This window comes from Pelodiscus sinensis, chromosome 30 (genome assembly GCF_049634645.1).
Source record: "Pelodiscus sinensis isolate JC-2024 chromosome 30, ASM4963464v1, whole genome shotgun sequence".
Classification (NCBI taxonomy): domain Eukaryota; kingdom Metazoa; phylum Chordata; order Testudines; family Trionychidae; genus Pelodiscus; species Pelodiscus sinensis.
Window position 1 is genome coordinate 2,322,153 of NC_134740.1, and position 15,000 is coordinate 2,337,152.

At 59.4% G+C, this 15,000-nt stretch overlaps 1 protein-coding gene across 1 annotated transcript; it reads right to left on the reverse strand.

The window, feature by feature from the left end:
* Window positions 1-318: 318 nt before the first annotated feature.
* LOC106732597 (cathepsin G-like) lies at window positions 319-12,121 on the reverse strand. Its single transcript, XM_075911893.1, has 5 exons — window positions 12,040-12,121; window positions 9,183-9,327; window positions 7,992-8,130; window positions 1,153-1,407; window positions 319-465 (listed from the first exon to the last, which is right to left on the reverse strand). Exons 1-5 carry the CDS (start codon window positions 12,113-12,115, stop codon window positions 319-321), a joined length of 762 nt encoding a protein of 253 aa, XP_075768008.1. The 5' UTR covers window positions 12,116-12,121.
* Window positions 12,122-15,000: the final 2,879 nt, after the last annotated feature.

A 15,000-nucleotide genomic window follows, 5' to 3' on the forward strand; every position in this document is an offset into this window, starting at 1 on the left:
GAATCCAGGGTTAGGATCCAGACACTACTAGGAGCTGCTGCACAAAGCCATTTAATGTGTCACCAGTGATGTGAGTGACCCACTGAGCAGGAAACGTTGCACTTTGCAGGGAGAACCCAGGACAGAAGCAGGAAGGGACACGGTACATAGGCTTTCCCCTCCAAGGGATGCCGGCTCTGGTCCAGCCCCAGGGCAGTGGAGTAGCCGGCTCAGAGGGGTGGGGAAATCAGCGCTGGAGAGGCAGGCCCAGGCTCAGAGTAAGGTCTGATCCCATGTGCCCAGGAGCAGGTTGCGTAGCAGAAGATCAGGTTGGTGTTGCTAGATTTTCGGCATGTTGGCTTTGATCCAGGGCACAAAGCGGGAAATCCGAGTGAACCCAACAGGAGGCGCAATGCTGTTGTACGCAACAAAGGAGGCGATGCCCTCGGCCACTCCACGGCACACAAGAGGGCCCCCAGAGTCTCCCTGTCCCAGAAGAAGCCGGGAGAGAAGAGTTAATGCCTCGATCACACCCAGATCTCCCAGAGCTGTCTGAGCCAGTAAACCCAAAACATGTGAAAAACTGAATTCACACTGAGAAGCCCAAGATGAAGGACTCTGGGAATTTAGACCAGAAACGCCCCTGCCATTATGAAGCCTGACCTCCTAGCTGATGCTGTGAGCAAAGAAAGAGGAGTAGCCACAATTAGACAGTCCCCATTGGCACAATTAGACAGTCACACAATGGCAATGAGACTTGAGGAAGGCATGTCATGTAAGGAATCCTTGGAAAGGTTATAAGCTGTCTTACCATTGTGCCTGAAGCTGTGTGTATTGGCTACTTGTTAGCATCTCAAATATGGCTCTTAGGTGACACCCATTTCTACATCAAGATCAGCCTGCTGTGTATCGATGGAAAATCCACTCATCAAGTTGGGGCTGATCAATGGTACCTCTGGCTTGGCCATTTGTAGCCTTGTCACCTCTGGGTGTGGCTGTTTGTAGCTCTTTCATCCCTGGGTGTGGTCATTTATTGCCCTGTGCTGTCTCTTCTTGGCTGTTCACACCTCTGGGCATGGGCCCCAACAGGTAATTCTTTGGGCTCTTCCATTATAAATGTTTCCTGCCTGTGGCTGACAGACCTGGATGTATGTTACCCACTAAACTGCTTACCTTGTAAGTCGACTTTGGGTAGTGGGGGTCCCCTACACACAGCATGGTGGAGGGGACATAGATCCGGTACCGCTTCTGACAGAGGCGATTGCTTACAACTGACAGGTTCACTTCCCGAAGGGTGTTGGTTCTTGTGTTCAAGCTGGTCCTACCCCAGCCAGCCACGTTGCACACGGTCCCTGGGAGCACTCTGTGTTTACCAGTCGTTAAACGGACCAGCCCCACCTCCCTGGTCAGTGTCGCTTTGTGACGCAGCTGCCAGGGCAAACAGAAGCAGTAAAGGTACGTGGTGTCTTAGATGGAGACAAGAAATGGGGCATGGGATGGGGCAGTAACACAGTTTGAGGTCCCTGGGGGGCGGGGGATGGGATGGGGTGGTACCTGCAGCAGTGTGAGGTCACTGGGGGCGGGGGATGGGATGGGGTGGTACCTGCAGCAGTGTGAGGTCACTGGGGGCGGGGGATGGGATGGGGCGGTACCTACAGCAGTGTGAGGTCACTGGGGGCGGGGGATGGGATGGGGGTGGTACCTGCAGCAGTGTGAGGTCACTGGGGGTGGGGGATGGGATGGGACGGTACCTGCAGCAGTGTGAGGTCACTGGGGGTGGGGGATGGGATGGGGCGGTACCTGCAGCAGTGTGAGGTCACTGGGGGTGGGGGAGGGGATGGGGTGGTACCTGCAGCAGTGTGAGGTCACTGGGGGTGGGGGATGGAATGGGGGTACCTGCAGCAGTGCGAGGTCGCTGGGGGTGGGGGATGGGATGGGGCAGTAACTGCAGCAGTGTGAGGTCACTGGGGGTGGGGGATGGAATGGGGGTACCTGCAGCAGTGCGAGGTCGCTGGGGGTGGGGGATGGGATGGGGCAGTAACTGCAGCACTGTGAGGTCACTGGGGGTGGGGGATGGAATGGGGGCGGTACCTGCAGCAGTGTGAGGTCACTGGGGGTGGGGGATGGGATGGGGCGGTACCTGCAGCAGTGCGAGGTCGCTGGGGGTGGGGGATGGGATGGGGGCGGTACCTGCAGCAGTGTGAGGTCCCTGGGGGTGGGGGATGGGATGGGGGTGGTACCTGCAGCAGTGTGAGGTCACTGGGGGTGGGGGATGGGATGGGGGCGGTACCTGCAGCAGTGTGAGGTCACTGGGCGAGGGGGATGGGATGGGGCGGTACCTACAGAAGTGTGAGGTCACTGGGGTGGGGGATGGGATGGGGGTGGTACCTGCAGCAGTGTGAGGTCACTGGGGGTGGGGGATGGGATGGGGCGGTACCTGCAGCAGTGTGAGGTCACTGGGGTGGGGAATGGGATGGGGGTGGTACCTGCAGCAGTGTGAGGTCACTGGGGTGGGGGATGGGATGGGGCGGTACCTGCAGCAGTGTGAGGTCACTGGGGGCGGGGGATGGGATGGGGCAGTAACTGCAGCAGTGTGAGGTCACTGGGGGCAGGGGATGGGATGGGGCGGTACCTGCAGCAGTGTGAGGTCACTGGGGGTGGGGGATGGGATGGGGGCAGTACCTGCAGAAGTGTGAGGTCACTGGGGGCGGGGGATGGGATGGGGGCGGTACCTGCAGCAGTGTGAGGTCACTGGGGGCGGGGGATGGGATGGGGGCGGTACCTGCAGCATTGTGAGGTCGCTGGGGGTGGGGGATGGGATGGGGGCGGTACCTGCAGCAGTGTGAGGTCACTGGGGGCGGGGGATGGGATGGGGCGGTACCTGCAGCAGTGTGAGGTCACTGGGGGAGGGGGATGGGATGGGGGCGGTACCTGCAGCAGTGTGACGTCCCTGGGGGTGGGGGATGGGATGGGGGCGGTACCTGCAGCAGTGTGAGGTCACTGGGGGTGGGGGATGGGATGGGGGCGGTACCTGCAGCAGTGTGAGGTCACTGGGGGTGGGGGATGGGATGGGGGTGGTACCTGCAGCAGTGTGAGGTCACTGGGGGTGGGGGATGGGATGGGGGTGGTTCCTGCAGCAGTGTGAGGTCACTGGGGGTGGGGGATGGGATGGGGCGGTACCTGCAGCAGTGTGAGGTCACTGGGGGTGGGGGAGGGGATGGGGCGGTACCTGCAGCAGTGTGAGGTCACTGGGGGTGGGGGATGGGATGGGTGGTACCTGCAGCAGTGTGAGGTCACTGGGGGTGGGGGATGGGATGGGGCGGTACCTGCAGCAGTGTGAGGTCACTGGGGTGGGGGATGGGATGGGGTGGTACCTGCAGCAGTGTGAGGTCACTGGGGGTGGGGGAGGGGATGGGGCGGTACCTGCAGCAGTGTGAGGTCACTGGGGGTGGGGGATGGGATGGGGGTGGTACCTGCAGCAGTGTGAGGTCACTGGGGGTGGGGGATGGAATGGGGGTACCTGCAGCAGTGCGAGGTCGCTGGGGGTGGGGGATGGGATGGGGCAGTAACTGCAGCAGTGTGAGGTCACTGGGGGGGGATGGGATGGGGGCGGTACCTGCAGCAGTGTGAGGTCACTGGGGGTGGGGGATGGAATGGGGGTACCTGCAGCAGTGCGAGGTCGCTGGGGGTGGGGGATGGGATGGGGCAGTAACTGCAGCAGTGTGAGGTCACTGGGGGTGGGGGATGGAATGGGGTGGTACCTGCAGCAGTGTGAGGTCACTGGGGGTGGGGGATGGGATGGGGGTGGTACCTGCAGCAGTGCGAGGTCGCTGGGGGTGGGGGATGGGATGGGGGCGGTACCTGCAGCAGTGTGAGGTCCCTGGGGGTGAGGGATGGGATGGGGTGGTACCTGCAGCAGTGTGAGGTCACTGGGCGAGGGGGATGGGATGGGGCGGTACCTACAGCAGTGTGAGGTCACTGGGGTGGGGGATGGGATGGGGGTGGTACCTGCAGCAGTGTGAGGTCACTGGGCGAGGGGGATGGGATGGGGCGGTACCTACAGAAGTGTGAGGTCACTGGGGTGGGGGATGGGATGGGGGTGGTACCTGCAGCAGTGTGAGGTCACTGGGGGTGGGGGATGGGATGGGGGTGGTACCTGCAGCAGTGTGAGGTCACTGGGCGAGGGGGATGGGATGGGGCGGTACCTACAGAAGTGTGAGGTCACTGGGGTGGGGGATGGGATGGGGGTGGTACCTACAGCAGTGTGAGGTCACTGGGGGTGGGGGATGGGATGGGGGTGGTACCTGCAGCAGTGTGAGGTCACTGGGCGAGGGGGATGGGATGGGGCGGTACCTACAGAAGTGTGAGGTCACTGGGGTGGGGGATGGGATGGGGGTGGTACCTGCAGCAGTGTGAGGTCACTGGGGGTGGGGGATGGGATGGGGCGGTACCTGCAGCAGTGTGAGGTCACTGGGGTGGGGAATGGGATGGGGGTGGTACCTGCAGCAGTGTGAGGTCACTGGGGTGGGGGATGGGATGGGGCGGTACCTGCAGCAGTGTGAGGTCACTGGGGGCGGGGGATGGGATGGGGCAGTAACTGCAGCAGTGTGAGGTCACTGGGGGCAGGGGATGGGATGGGGCGGTACCTGCAGCAGTGTGAGGTCACTGGGGGTGGGGGATGGGATGGGGGCAGTACCTGCAGCAGTGTGAGGTCACTGGGGGCGGGGGATGGGATGGGGGCGGTACCTGCAGCAGTGTGAGGTCACTGGGGGCGGGGGATGGGATGGGGGCGGTACCTGCAGCATTGTGAGGTCGCTGGGGGTGGGGGATGGGATGGGGGCGGTACCTGCAGCAGTGTGAGGTCACTGGGGGCGGGGGATGGGATGGGGCGGTACCTGCAGCAGTGTGAGGTCACTGGGGGAGGGGGATGGGATGGGGGTGGTACCTGCAGCAGTGTGAGGTCACTGGGGGTGGGGGATGGGATGGGGTGGTACCTGCAGCAGTGTGAGGTCACTGGGGGGGGGATGGGATGGGGTGGTACCTGCAGCAGTGTGAGGTCACTGGGGGTGGAGGAGGGGATGGGGTGGTACCTGCAGCAGTGTGAGGTCACTGGGGTGGGGGATGGGATGGGGGTGGTACCTGCAGCAGTGTGAGGTCACTGGGGGTGGGGGATGGGATGGGGGTGGTACCTGCAGCAGTGTGAGGTCACTGGAGGTGGGGGATGGGATGGGGTGGTACCTGCAGCAGTGTGAGGTCACTGGGGGTGGGGGATGGGATGGGGCGGTACCTGCAGCAGTGTGAGGTCACTGGGGGTGGGGGATGGGATGGGGCGGTACCTGCAGCAGTGTGAGGTCACTGGGGGTGGGGGAGGGGATGGGGTGGTACGTGCAGCAGTGTGAGGTCACTGGGGGTGGGGGATGGGATGGGTGGTACCTGCAGCAGTGTGAGGTCACTGGGGTTGGGGGATGGAATGGGGCAGTAACTGCAGCAGTGTGAGGTCACTGGGGGTGGGGGATGGAATGGGGGTACCTGCAGCAGTGTGAGGTCACTGGGGGTGGGGGATGGGATGGGGCGGTACCTGCAGCAGTGTGAGGTCACTGGGGGTGGGGGATGGAATGGGGGTGGTACCTGCAGCAGTGTGAGGTCACTGGGGGTGGGGGATGGGATGGGGGCGGTACCTGCAGCAGTGTGAGGTCACTGGGGGTGGAGGATGGGATGGGGGCGGTACCTGCAGCAGTGTGACGTCCCTGGGGGTGGGGGATGGGATGGGGGCGGTACCTGCAGCAGTGCGAGGTCGCTGGGGGTGGGGGATGGGATGGGGGCGGTACCTGCAGCAGTGTGAGGTCACTGGGGGTGGAGGATGGGATGGGGGCGGTACCTGCAGCAGTGTGACGTCCCTGGGGGTGGGGGATGGGATGGGGGCGGTACCTGCAGCAGTGTGAGGTCGCTGGGGGTGGGGGATGGGATGGGGCAGTAACTGCAGCAGTGTGAGGTCACTGGGGGTGGGGGATGGAATGGGGGTGGTACCTGCAGCAGTGTGAGGTCACTGGGGGCTGGGGATGGGATGGGGCGGTACCTGCAGCAGTGTGAGGTCACTGGGGGTGGGGGATGGGATGGGGGTGGTACCTGCAGCAGTGTGAGGTCACTGGGGGTGGGGGATGGAATGGGGGCGGTACCTGCAGCAGTGTGAGGTCACTGGGGGTGGGGGATGGGATGGGGGCGGTACCTGCAGCAGTGTGAGGTCACTGGGGGGTGGGGGATGGGAGGGGGGCAGTACCTGCAGCAGTGTGAGGTCACTGGGGGCGGGGGATGGGATGGGGGCGGTACCTGCAGCAGTGTGAGGTCACTGGGGGCGGGGGATGGGATGGGGGCGGTACCTGCAGCAGTGTGAGGTCACTGGGGGCGAGGGATGGGATGGGGGCAGTACCTGCAGCAGTGTGAGGTCACTGGGGGAGGGGGATGGGAAGGGGGTGGTACCTGCAGCAGTGTGAGGTCACTGGGGGTGGGGCATGGGATGGGGTGGTACCTGCAGCAGTGTGAGGTCACTGGGGGGGGGGATGGGATGGGGTGGTACCTGCAGCAGTGTGAGGTCACTGGGGGTGGAGGAGGGGATGGGGTGGTACCTGCAGCAGTGTGAGGTCACTGGGGGTGGGGGATGGGATGGGGGCGGTACCTGCAGCAGTGTGAGGTCACTGGGGGTGGGGGATGGGATGGGGGCGGTACCTGCAGCAGTGTGAGGTCACTGGGGGTGGGGGATGGGATGGGGGCGGTACCTGCAGCAGTGTGAGGTCACTGGGGTGGGGGATGGGATGGGGGTGGTACCTGCAGCAGTGTGAGGTCACTGGGGTGGGGGATGGGATGGGGGTGGTACCTGCAGCAGTGTGATGTCACTGGGGGGTGGGGGATGGGATGGGGTGGTACCTGCAGCAGTGTGAGGTCACTGGGGGTGGGGGATGGGATGGGGCGGTACCTGCAGCAGTGTGAGGTCACTGGGGGTGGGGGATGGGATGGGGCGGTACCTGCAGCAGTGTGAGGTCACTGGGGTGGGGGATGGGATGGGGGTGGTACCTGCAGCAGTGTGAGGTCACTGGGGGTGGGGGATGGGATGGGGGCGGTACCTGCAGCAGTGTGAGGTATCTGGGGGTGGGGGATGGGATGGGGGTGGTACCTGCAGCAGTGTGAGGTCACTGGGGCTGGGGGATGGGATGGGGGTGGTACCTTCAGCAGTGTGAGGTCACTGGGGGTGGGGGATGTGATGGGGTGGTACCTGCAGCAGTGTGAGGTCACTGGGGGTGGGGGATGGGATGGGGTGGTACCTGCAGCAGTGTGAGGTCACTGGGGGTGGGGGATGTGATGGGGTGGTACCTGCAGCAGTGTGAGGTCACTGGGGGTGGGGGATGGGATGGGGATGGTACCTGCAGCAGTGTGAGGTCACTGGGGGTGGGGGATGTGATGGGGTGGTACCTGCAGCAGTGTGAGGTCACTGGGGTGGGGGATAGGATGGGGGCGGTACCTGCAGCAGTGTGAGGTCACTGGGGGTGGGGGATGGGATGGGGCGGTACCTGCAGCAGTGTGAGGTCACTGGGGGCAGGGGATGGGATGGGGGCGTTACCTGCAGCAGTGTGAGGTCACTGGGGGTGGGGGATGGGATGGGGCGGTACCTGCAGCAGTGTGAGGTCACTGGGGGTGGGGGATGGGATGGGGGCGGTACCTGCAGCAGTGTGAGGTCACTGGGGGGTGGGGGATGGGATGGGGGTGGTACCTGCAGCAGTGTGAGGTCACTGGGGGTGGGGGATGGGATGGGGGTGGTACCTGCAGCAGTGTGAGGTCACTGGGGGTGGGGGATGGGATGGGGTGGTACCTGCAGCAGTGTGAGGTCACTGGGGGCAGGGGATGGGATGGGGGCGGTACCTGCAGCAGTGTGAGGTCACTGGGGGTGGGGGATGGGATGGGGGTGGTACCTGCAGCAGTGTGAGGTCAGTTGGGGGCGGGGGATGGGATGGAGTTTTTACCTTCAGGAGCATGATGTCATTTTCCAGTGTCTCAGTATTATATCCCGGGTGGGGGATTCGGCGACGTACCAGGATCTTCTGCCTCCCTCGTTCTCTCTGGTTTGTCACATCCTGGGCCCCCAGCAGCACGGTGATGTTTCTGTGAATAAGAAGGGGATGCGGGTGCTCCGGACGGGCGCATGGTCTGGATCCAATAAGAGAGTCGCTAACTTCATGGGTCTGTCTGTGGCCATCTCTCAGGCCCAGGGCCCTGGAATTCTTAGGCGCTTGTTTATTGAACGAGGAAACCGAATCTCTCGAGTCCCTGCCCATCCCCCCCAGCCAGGCCTACCTGTGACACTGAGCTACTGCCATCGAGCATGGGAAAACCCCACATCCTTGCTCAGTGTTGTGGTTCTGCCAATCCCTGCCCCTCCCACTATCCAGGTCACTCTGTTTTCCGAGTGGCTAGTGCCATTTGGAGAGGTGATGCTGTGACCCCAGCAGGAGCCGACTGTTCCGTGGAAAGCTCTGGCTTTGCACGAGGAGGGCTGGGCGGTCTCAGACTCTTTCATGCTGAGAGTTGGGGCAAGGGTTTCCCCAGCCACTGAGCTATGTGGCTCCAGGGGATTCCTTGGGCACCGACTTTGTAAACGCCAGGTCTGGGGCGTTGGCGGGTGGAGCTCTGTGTGTCCACATGAAGCAGAAGAAACATCTAAGAAACTTCCCAAGAAGATACCAGCCCAGCCAGTGAAGCATGGGGCGCAGGACCCTATGCTGAGCCCAAGTCGAGAGCTTTTCGGGCAGAGCGCTGCTCGGCAGTGGCTTTGCAGGAGGAGCCAAGAAACAGTCGCTCGTGTTTTACCCCCGAGCATCATCCAGGGAGCAGGGGACGGTGCGTTCTTGGTGAGTAAACAGGACGGCAGAAGGAACAGACCGATGGTCCTTGCTGCGTCTCGTCCCAAGGAAACGTCCTGCCAGGATGCTCGGTCCAAGGGGATGTTCCCGGAGCAGCGGACCCAGGGTTCAGTTGCTGACACCCCCTGGACCCAACAGCAACGTGTGTCCCCACATGACAAGAAGCCCAAGCCCGGAGTTGACTGGCCCGTGGGGCCAGGGAATGGGGCATGGGGCCTTTCCTGTATGCAGGGGCTGGTTCTTATCCTGCAGTGGGATGGTGATGGGAGGGTTAGGGGCTGGCTGATGTCTTACCCCCGGTTGGAGTTGCAATGAGCCGCCGTCAGCACCACGTCCTCCCGAATGAGAAACCCTCCGCAGCTTCCTTTTCCCGCTATATCCAGATAGGCCATGTAGGGTCGGGAGTGAGGCCGGGTCTCCCGTCCCCCGATGATCCTCCCTGGCAGAGAGATGGGGAGGGGTCAAACTCACCTGCTTTGGGACCACACCGGGCTGGAGAGGTTCACCGAGGAGCTCAGTCCCACCCCCCCCTCCCCCCCCAACTTCGCGACAGAGGAGATCAAATCCACCAAATCCAGTGGCTGTGGGGCTCTGTTGAGACCCTGCCCCACACGATCCCAGCCAGCTCTTCTCCCCATCCATGGCGGCTGGGGTCTCTCCAGCCCATCCCCTGCTTGCAACTCCTGCCCCATTAATCAGCGGTGAGTGTGATTAAGGGGGCAGACCCATGCCGAGCGCTGGAGGGTCCATTAGCGCAGCCCCGAGGTCGCTCTGCCTTTGGCTGCCGGGCGACTCAGCGGTGAATGTCTCTCTCCTGTGCGGGCGACTGGGGCAGGAAGAACCCGTCCCCACACAGGGATGGAAATACGGGTGGGTCCCAGAGGTGCACATGGAGCTGGCATGACTGCGAGATCAAGGGCGGGACAGACCCCAGAGGGGTTAACGGGCAGATCCCAGGCTCCGTCAGCAGTGGGGACAGCTTTGGAAAGCCACAAGGCAACAGCTGGGCCACGTCCGGCACCCAACACAGCTGGGCTTCTTGTTTCCAAAGCTGGGTGCCTCGGTGCCTGGAATCTTTCCCCTTTGGGGGGGGTGCAGGAATTGGCCTGGCCTCTGGGTTGCAGACGGTGTGATGGACCAGGCCAGGTCTGGGCATCCACTCAGGGTGAATTGCTCACTCAGGACCCCTTATAGCCCCCTACCGAAGACCTTCCCAAACAGCCCACATTATAGTCACACTGAGCAAAAGCCCTCAGATGTCACGGCTGTGTCTAGACTGGCCAGTTTTTCTGGAAAATCAGACGCTTTTCCGGAAAAACTTGCCAGCTGTCTACACTGGTCGCTTGAATTTCCACAAAAGCACTGACTTCCTACTGTAAGAAATCAGTGCTTTTTGCGGAAATACTATGCTGCTCCCGTTCGGGCAAAAGTCCCTTTTGTGCAAAACTTTTGCGCTAAAAGGGCCAGTGCAGACAACCAAGATTTGTTTTCCGCAAAAAAGCCCCGATCGCGAAAATGGTGATCAGGGCTTTTTTGCGCAAAAGCGCGTCTAGATTTTGCGGAAAAGCGTCCGTGCCAATCTAGATGCTCTGTTCCGAAAGTGCTTTTAACGGAAACTTTTCTGTTAAAAGCATTTCCGGAAAATCATGCCAGTCTAGATGTAACCCACAAGTCTACCTGTGCCACAATCAGCCCCGAGACTAACACAGGTGAGGGGTTATAGAACCCAATCCCACCTACCCCGAACGGGTCCTCCCGGTCCCAAGAAACCAGCCACAGGCCCCTGTTGATTTACGCTCTGCATTTTACCCACAAGAGCACGCTGAGCCAGTCTTTCAGCATCTCAAATCTACCGGTTTATTAGTAAAAGGAAAAAAAGCAGGAGAGTGCGGTTGTAAAGGAGGATACACCACATGCATCTAATCTCCCAGTTCTCGATACAGAGATGTTATAAACTGCTAGCTTAAAAGTCTCTGGTGCACATCCTGGCTACGTCTACACTGGCACCGTTTTTTGGAAATGCTTAAAACGGAACAGTTTTCCGTTATAAGTATTTCAGGAAAAAGCACGTCTACATTGGCAGGATGCTTTTCCAGAAAAGCACTTTTTCCGGAAAAACATCCGTGCCAATATAGACGCGCTTTTCCACAAAAAAAGCCCCAATCGTCTTTTTCGCGATCGGGGCTTTTTTGTGGAAAAGAAATCTGTGCTGTCTACACTGGCCCTTTTCCGGAACAGTTTTCCAGAAAAGGACTTTTGCCCGAACGGGAGCAGCATAGTTTTTCCGGAAAAGCACTGATGATTTTACAGTAGATCGTCAGTGCTTTTCCAGAAAAGCAAGCGGCCAGTGTAGACAGCTGGCAAGTTATTCTGGAAAAGCGGCTGATTTTCCAGAATAAGTGGCCAGTGTCAGGATGTCAGGATAAGTGGCCAGTGTCAGGATGTCAGGATGGGTCAACGGGTCTTCCCGGCTCGCTGCCCCTCGCAAAGCTGTATCTGGGATCAGGAGCAGAATTGGAGACCAGATGGAGGTTGCTACGTGGCACCTATATCCCTCTCCTGGTATCTCCGTGGCCACAGCAGGTCATCTGGCCCAGTGGCCTATCCCTGTTTCACATGCTGGCAGGCATGATGCCCTGGCTGGTTGGCAGGTATCCATATTTCCCGACACATTCCTCAGGCGTGTATTGGCACCTAGACATCCATTGTCCCTGGAGCCTTGCTAATTAGCATAGACACTGAACGGACATTCGTTACCCGTTGCCCTGCCTCCGACAGGGAATCTTCCAGCATCATCCCCGAGTACATGTTTATAATTCCACATATGGATAATATATGCAAGAAGATAGACAGCACATACAGAATCAGAAGAAAATAAGTTTTCATTTGACACCTCATATGGTCCCCTTTGTGGCTCATTGCATCTCAAAGTAGGACACACGGCTTGGCTGTGGGTCCTACAGAATCCCTCTGGGGGCTGATCCACCCACTCCCAAAGGCGGAAAGCCCCTAAGGTTCTCAGGGGAGGTTGCAGGGGTCCCACTAGCCCCTTGGCTCAAAGTGGGTCAGAGGAAGACCTTCACTGAACCCACAGTCCCCTACCCTGCATGGGCCCCTCTCCTCACACCCCCAGCGCCCTTCCCCCACTCACCAGCCCAGCCCCCAGGGGGCAGGAGGAAAGCCCAGGGGAGCATCCCCAACACGAACAGCTGCATCGTCAGAGCCATCCCGGTCCGGGCACGGAGTCGCTCCCTCCAGCCTGAGGCTTATACAGACCAGGTGGGGGCAGAGCGGGGGCAGGGCCGGCCAGTCACAGGGCCCCACATACACTCCTGCCTGGGAACGCCCACTGGAGATCGGCCACTGGCCAAGGTGCCCATTGGGCAATTCTCAGGTCACGGCCGCGCCCACCTAGCGGGAGGTTTCCTCTCTGCTCCGGTCCCTGGCCTGGCGTCATGGCCAGCGGGGCCCCTGCCCGTCCATCTGCCTGAGGATGTGGCTAACACGACCCCCACTGCCTTGACTTGGCTGAGGATGTGGCGAACGCTGCCCTCCCCCCTCAACCACCAGGGTCAGAAACACTCCAGGGCCAGTCTGCAGCGAGATCCCTCAGCCCTGAGATTTCATGGGTGCAGGAGGAACAATTCCTGCCCCTCTGCTCTTTCCAGAGGCCAGACCTGCTTGCTGGCACTGGGAGACATGGGGTCTTTTCCCTCTAGGGCAGAGGGAGCAAAGTGCGGCCCATGGGCCATTTCAGACCCACCCTCAGCCTCTGCTCCCCCAGCATAGGGGCCGCGCACTTCTCGGCCCCCTGCCCTGATGCTCTGGGCAGTGCACTGGTGGGTCGGGACGAGCGGTGTGGCTGTAGCACCTCCAGTGTGGGGTGCCAAGTGGCACTGAGCAGGGAGGGCCGGTGTCACCTCATCATACTCCATGAACCTCCTACTCCCACCTAAATAACCCCCCTCTTAGAACCCCTCCCCCAACTGTACCCCATAGACACCCCCTCCCCCATGGCGGTAACATCCCCATTCGTGCCCCCATCCCGTGTCAGATCCCAGATGCAACCCTCGGGCCAAAAGATTTGCCCTTCCCTGCCGTAGGGCATCTCTCTGCTGCTGTCCCTGCTTCAAGGACCTCTTTCTGCCCTTCCCCATCCTGTTACCATGCACAGCACGGATCAGTATCGGTCCTGGGTGAGAAATTACACCCTGTCCCCTGTGTGAGATAGAGACGGGTGGCTCTGATCTCCCTGATACCAGCCTCCTAACTCAGACCTTGTGTACGTGACACCCAGAGCATCTCCCCCCACAGCTGTCCAGCGACAGACTCTTCTGCCGCCCCATTCAGTGTATCAGCCCTCAGCGGGGCTCAGCCCCATCCTACCGATCTCCCTGCTGCCACTGAGTCAGGCCAGAGACCCCTACTGGAGCGGCCAGCAGCGTCCAAGTGGCAGGTGGGTCTAGACCTGGAAGGGTGGGGAGATGGGTCTCCCATCGAAGTGAGAGGTTCTAGATGTGTCTAGAATGGACGCACAATGATTTGCATTGATCTCGAAGCCATCTGCAGGTGGCCAGGTGGGCCTGGATTGATATTGAATGTAACAGCTTCCACTGGAATGAGTCTGGTAAGAATTGGAATGGAGCTGGCTGGCTGTTCATGCATCTACGTTGAACCCCAAAAGCTACAGAGCTCCTCTACAATGGTTCTAGATGGTGATGCTCAGACCTGGGTGGATCGTAGAATCCTAGAATCCCAGGGCGGGCAGAGACCACAGGAATCATCGAGTCCAGACCCTGCCTATAGAAGGACCAACCCCGACTCAATCACCCCAGCCAGAGCTGTGTCAAGCAGAGACATAAAATTCTCTGTTAAAAGTATTTCCGCAAAAGAGCGTCTAGATTGGCTGCTTTTGCGCAAAAGCATCCGTGGCCAGTCTAGATGCAATTTTGCGCAAGAAAGCCCCGATCGCCATTTTAGCCATCGGGGCTATTTTGCGCAAAACAATTCTTCCTTGTCTACACTGGCCCTCTTGCGCAAGAGGGCTTTTTCCCGAGTGGGAGCGTGAAAGTATTTCCACAAGAAGCACTGATTTTGTACATTACAAAGTCAGTGCTCTCGCGCAAATTGAAGCGGCCAGTGTAGACAGCTGGCAAGTTTTTGCGCAAAAGCACGTGCTTTTGCGCAAAATCTTGCCAGTCTAGATGCACCCATGTTGTGCACAGCACGGATCAGTATCAATGCTGGGTGAGAAACCACAAACTGTCCCCTGTGCGAAATAGAGAGGGGTATCTCTGATCTCCCGGATACCAGCCTCCCAACTCAGACAATCAGGCTATGTCTAGACTGCAGGCTTCTTTCGAAAGAGGCTCTTTCGAAAGCATCTTTCGAAAGAGCCTCTTTCAAAAGATCGCGTCTAGACTGCAGGTGGATCTTTTGAAAGAGCAAGCCACTTTTTCGAAAGAGAGCATCCAGCGAGTCTGGATGCTCTCTTTCGAGGAAGCCCTATTTACATTGAAGAACGCCTTCTTTCGAAAGAGAAACTTTCGAAAGAAGGCATTCTTCCTCCTGAAAAGAGGTTTACCGCCATCGAAAGAAAAGCCGCGTTCTTTCGAAATAATTTCGAAAGAACGCGGCTTGAGTCTGGACGCAGGGGAAGTTTTTTCGGGAAAAGGCTACTTTTCCCGAAAAAACCCCTGAGTCTGGACACAGCCTCAGAGTTTATTGTTTTCCTTGTTTGGGGATTTGGAAATCATGTCTGAGCTGGCTAATTGTTTCTCTCTTTTGTAACTAACTATTACAGCCCAGGGATTCTCCCTGAGTGTATGTCACTTCATGGCTATTTGCCAACGAGTCAATGCACTATGCTCACAACAGTTGTTGTGTTTTGATAATAAAAGAGTTTTCTTTTTGTTTTGCTTAACCAGCATTGGTTGATCGTTGTGTCCCGAAGTTTACGGACCCAGTTACCTGGGCAGCATCCCTTATTCTCTGCAGATTCCCTCTCTTTGTTTTCCCAACTCCAAGCAAAGCAGAGGACGGAGCGTGGGGGGATGGGGGAAGGAGACCTTTGCCTTAGGGAGGGGATTTCTAAGTGATTTCTTCCCTCGCA

Bases quoted from the DNA above. Each gene is read 5' to 3' on its own strand.
- LOC106732597 (XM_075911893.1), bottom strand. From the start codon at position 12,115: ATGGCTCTGACGATGCAGCTGTTCGTGTTGGGGATGCTCCCCTGGGCT. The intron at 9,328-12,039 runs GTGAGTGGGGGA...TCTCTCTGCCAG, and splicing joins GCCCCCTGGGGGCTGGGCTG to GGAGGATCATCGGGGGACGG. The intron at 466-1,152 runs GTAAGCAGTTTA...CTTCTGGGACAG, and splicing joins ACCCAAAGTCGACTTACAAG to GGAGACTCTGGGGGCCCTCT.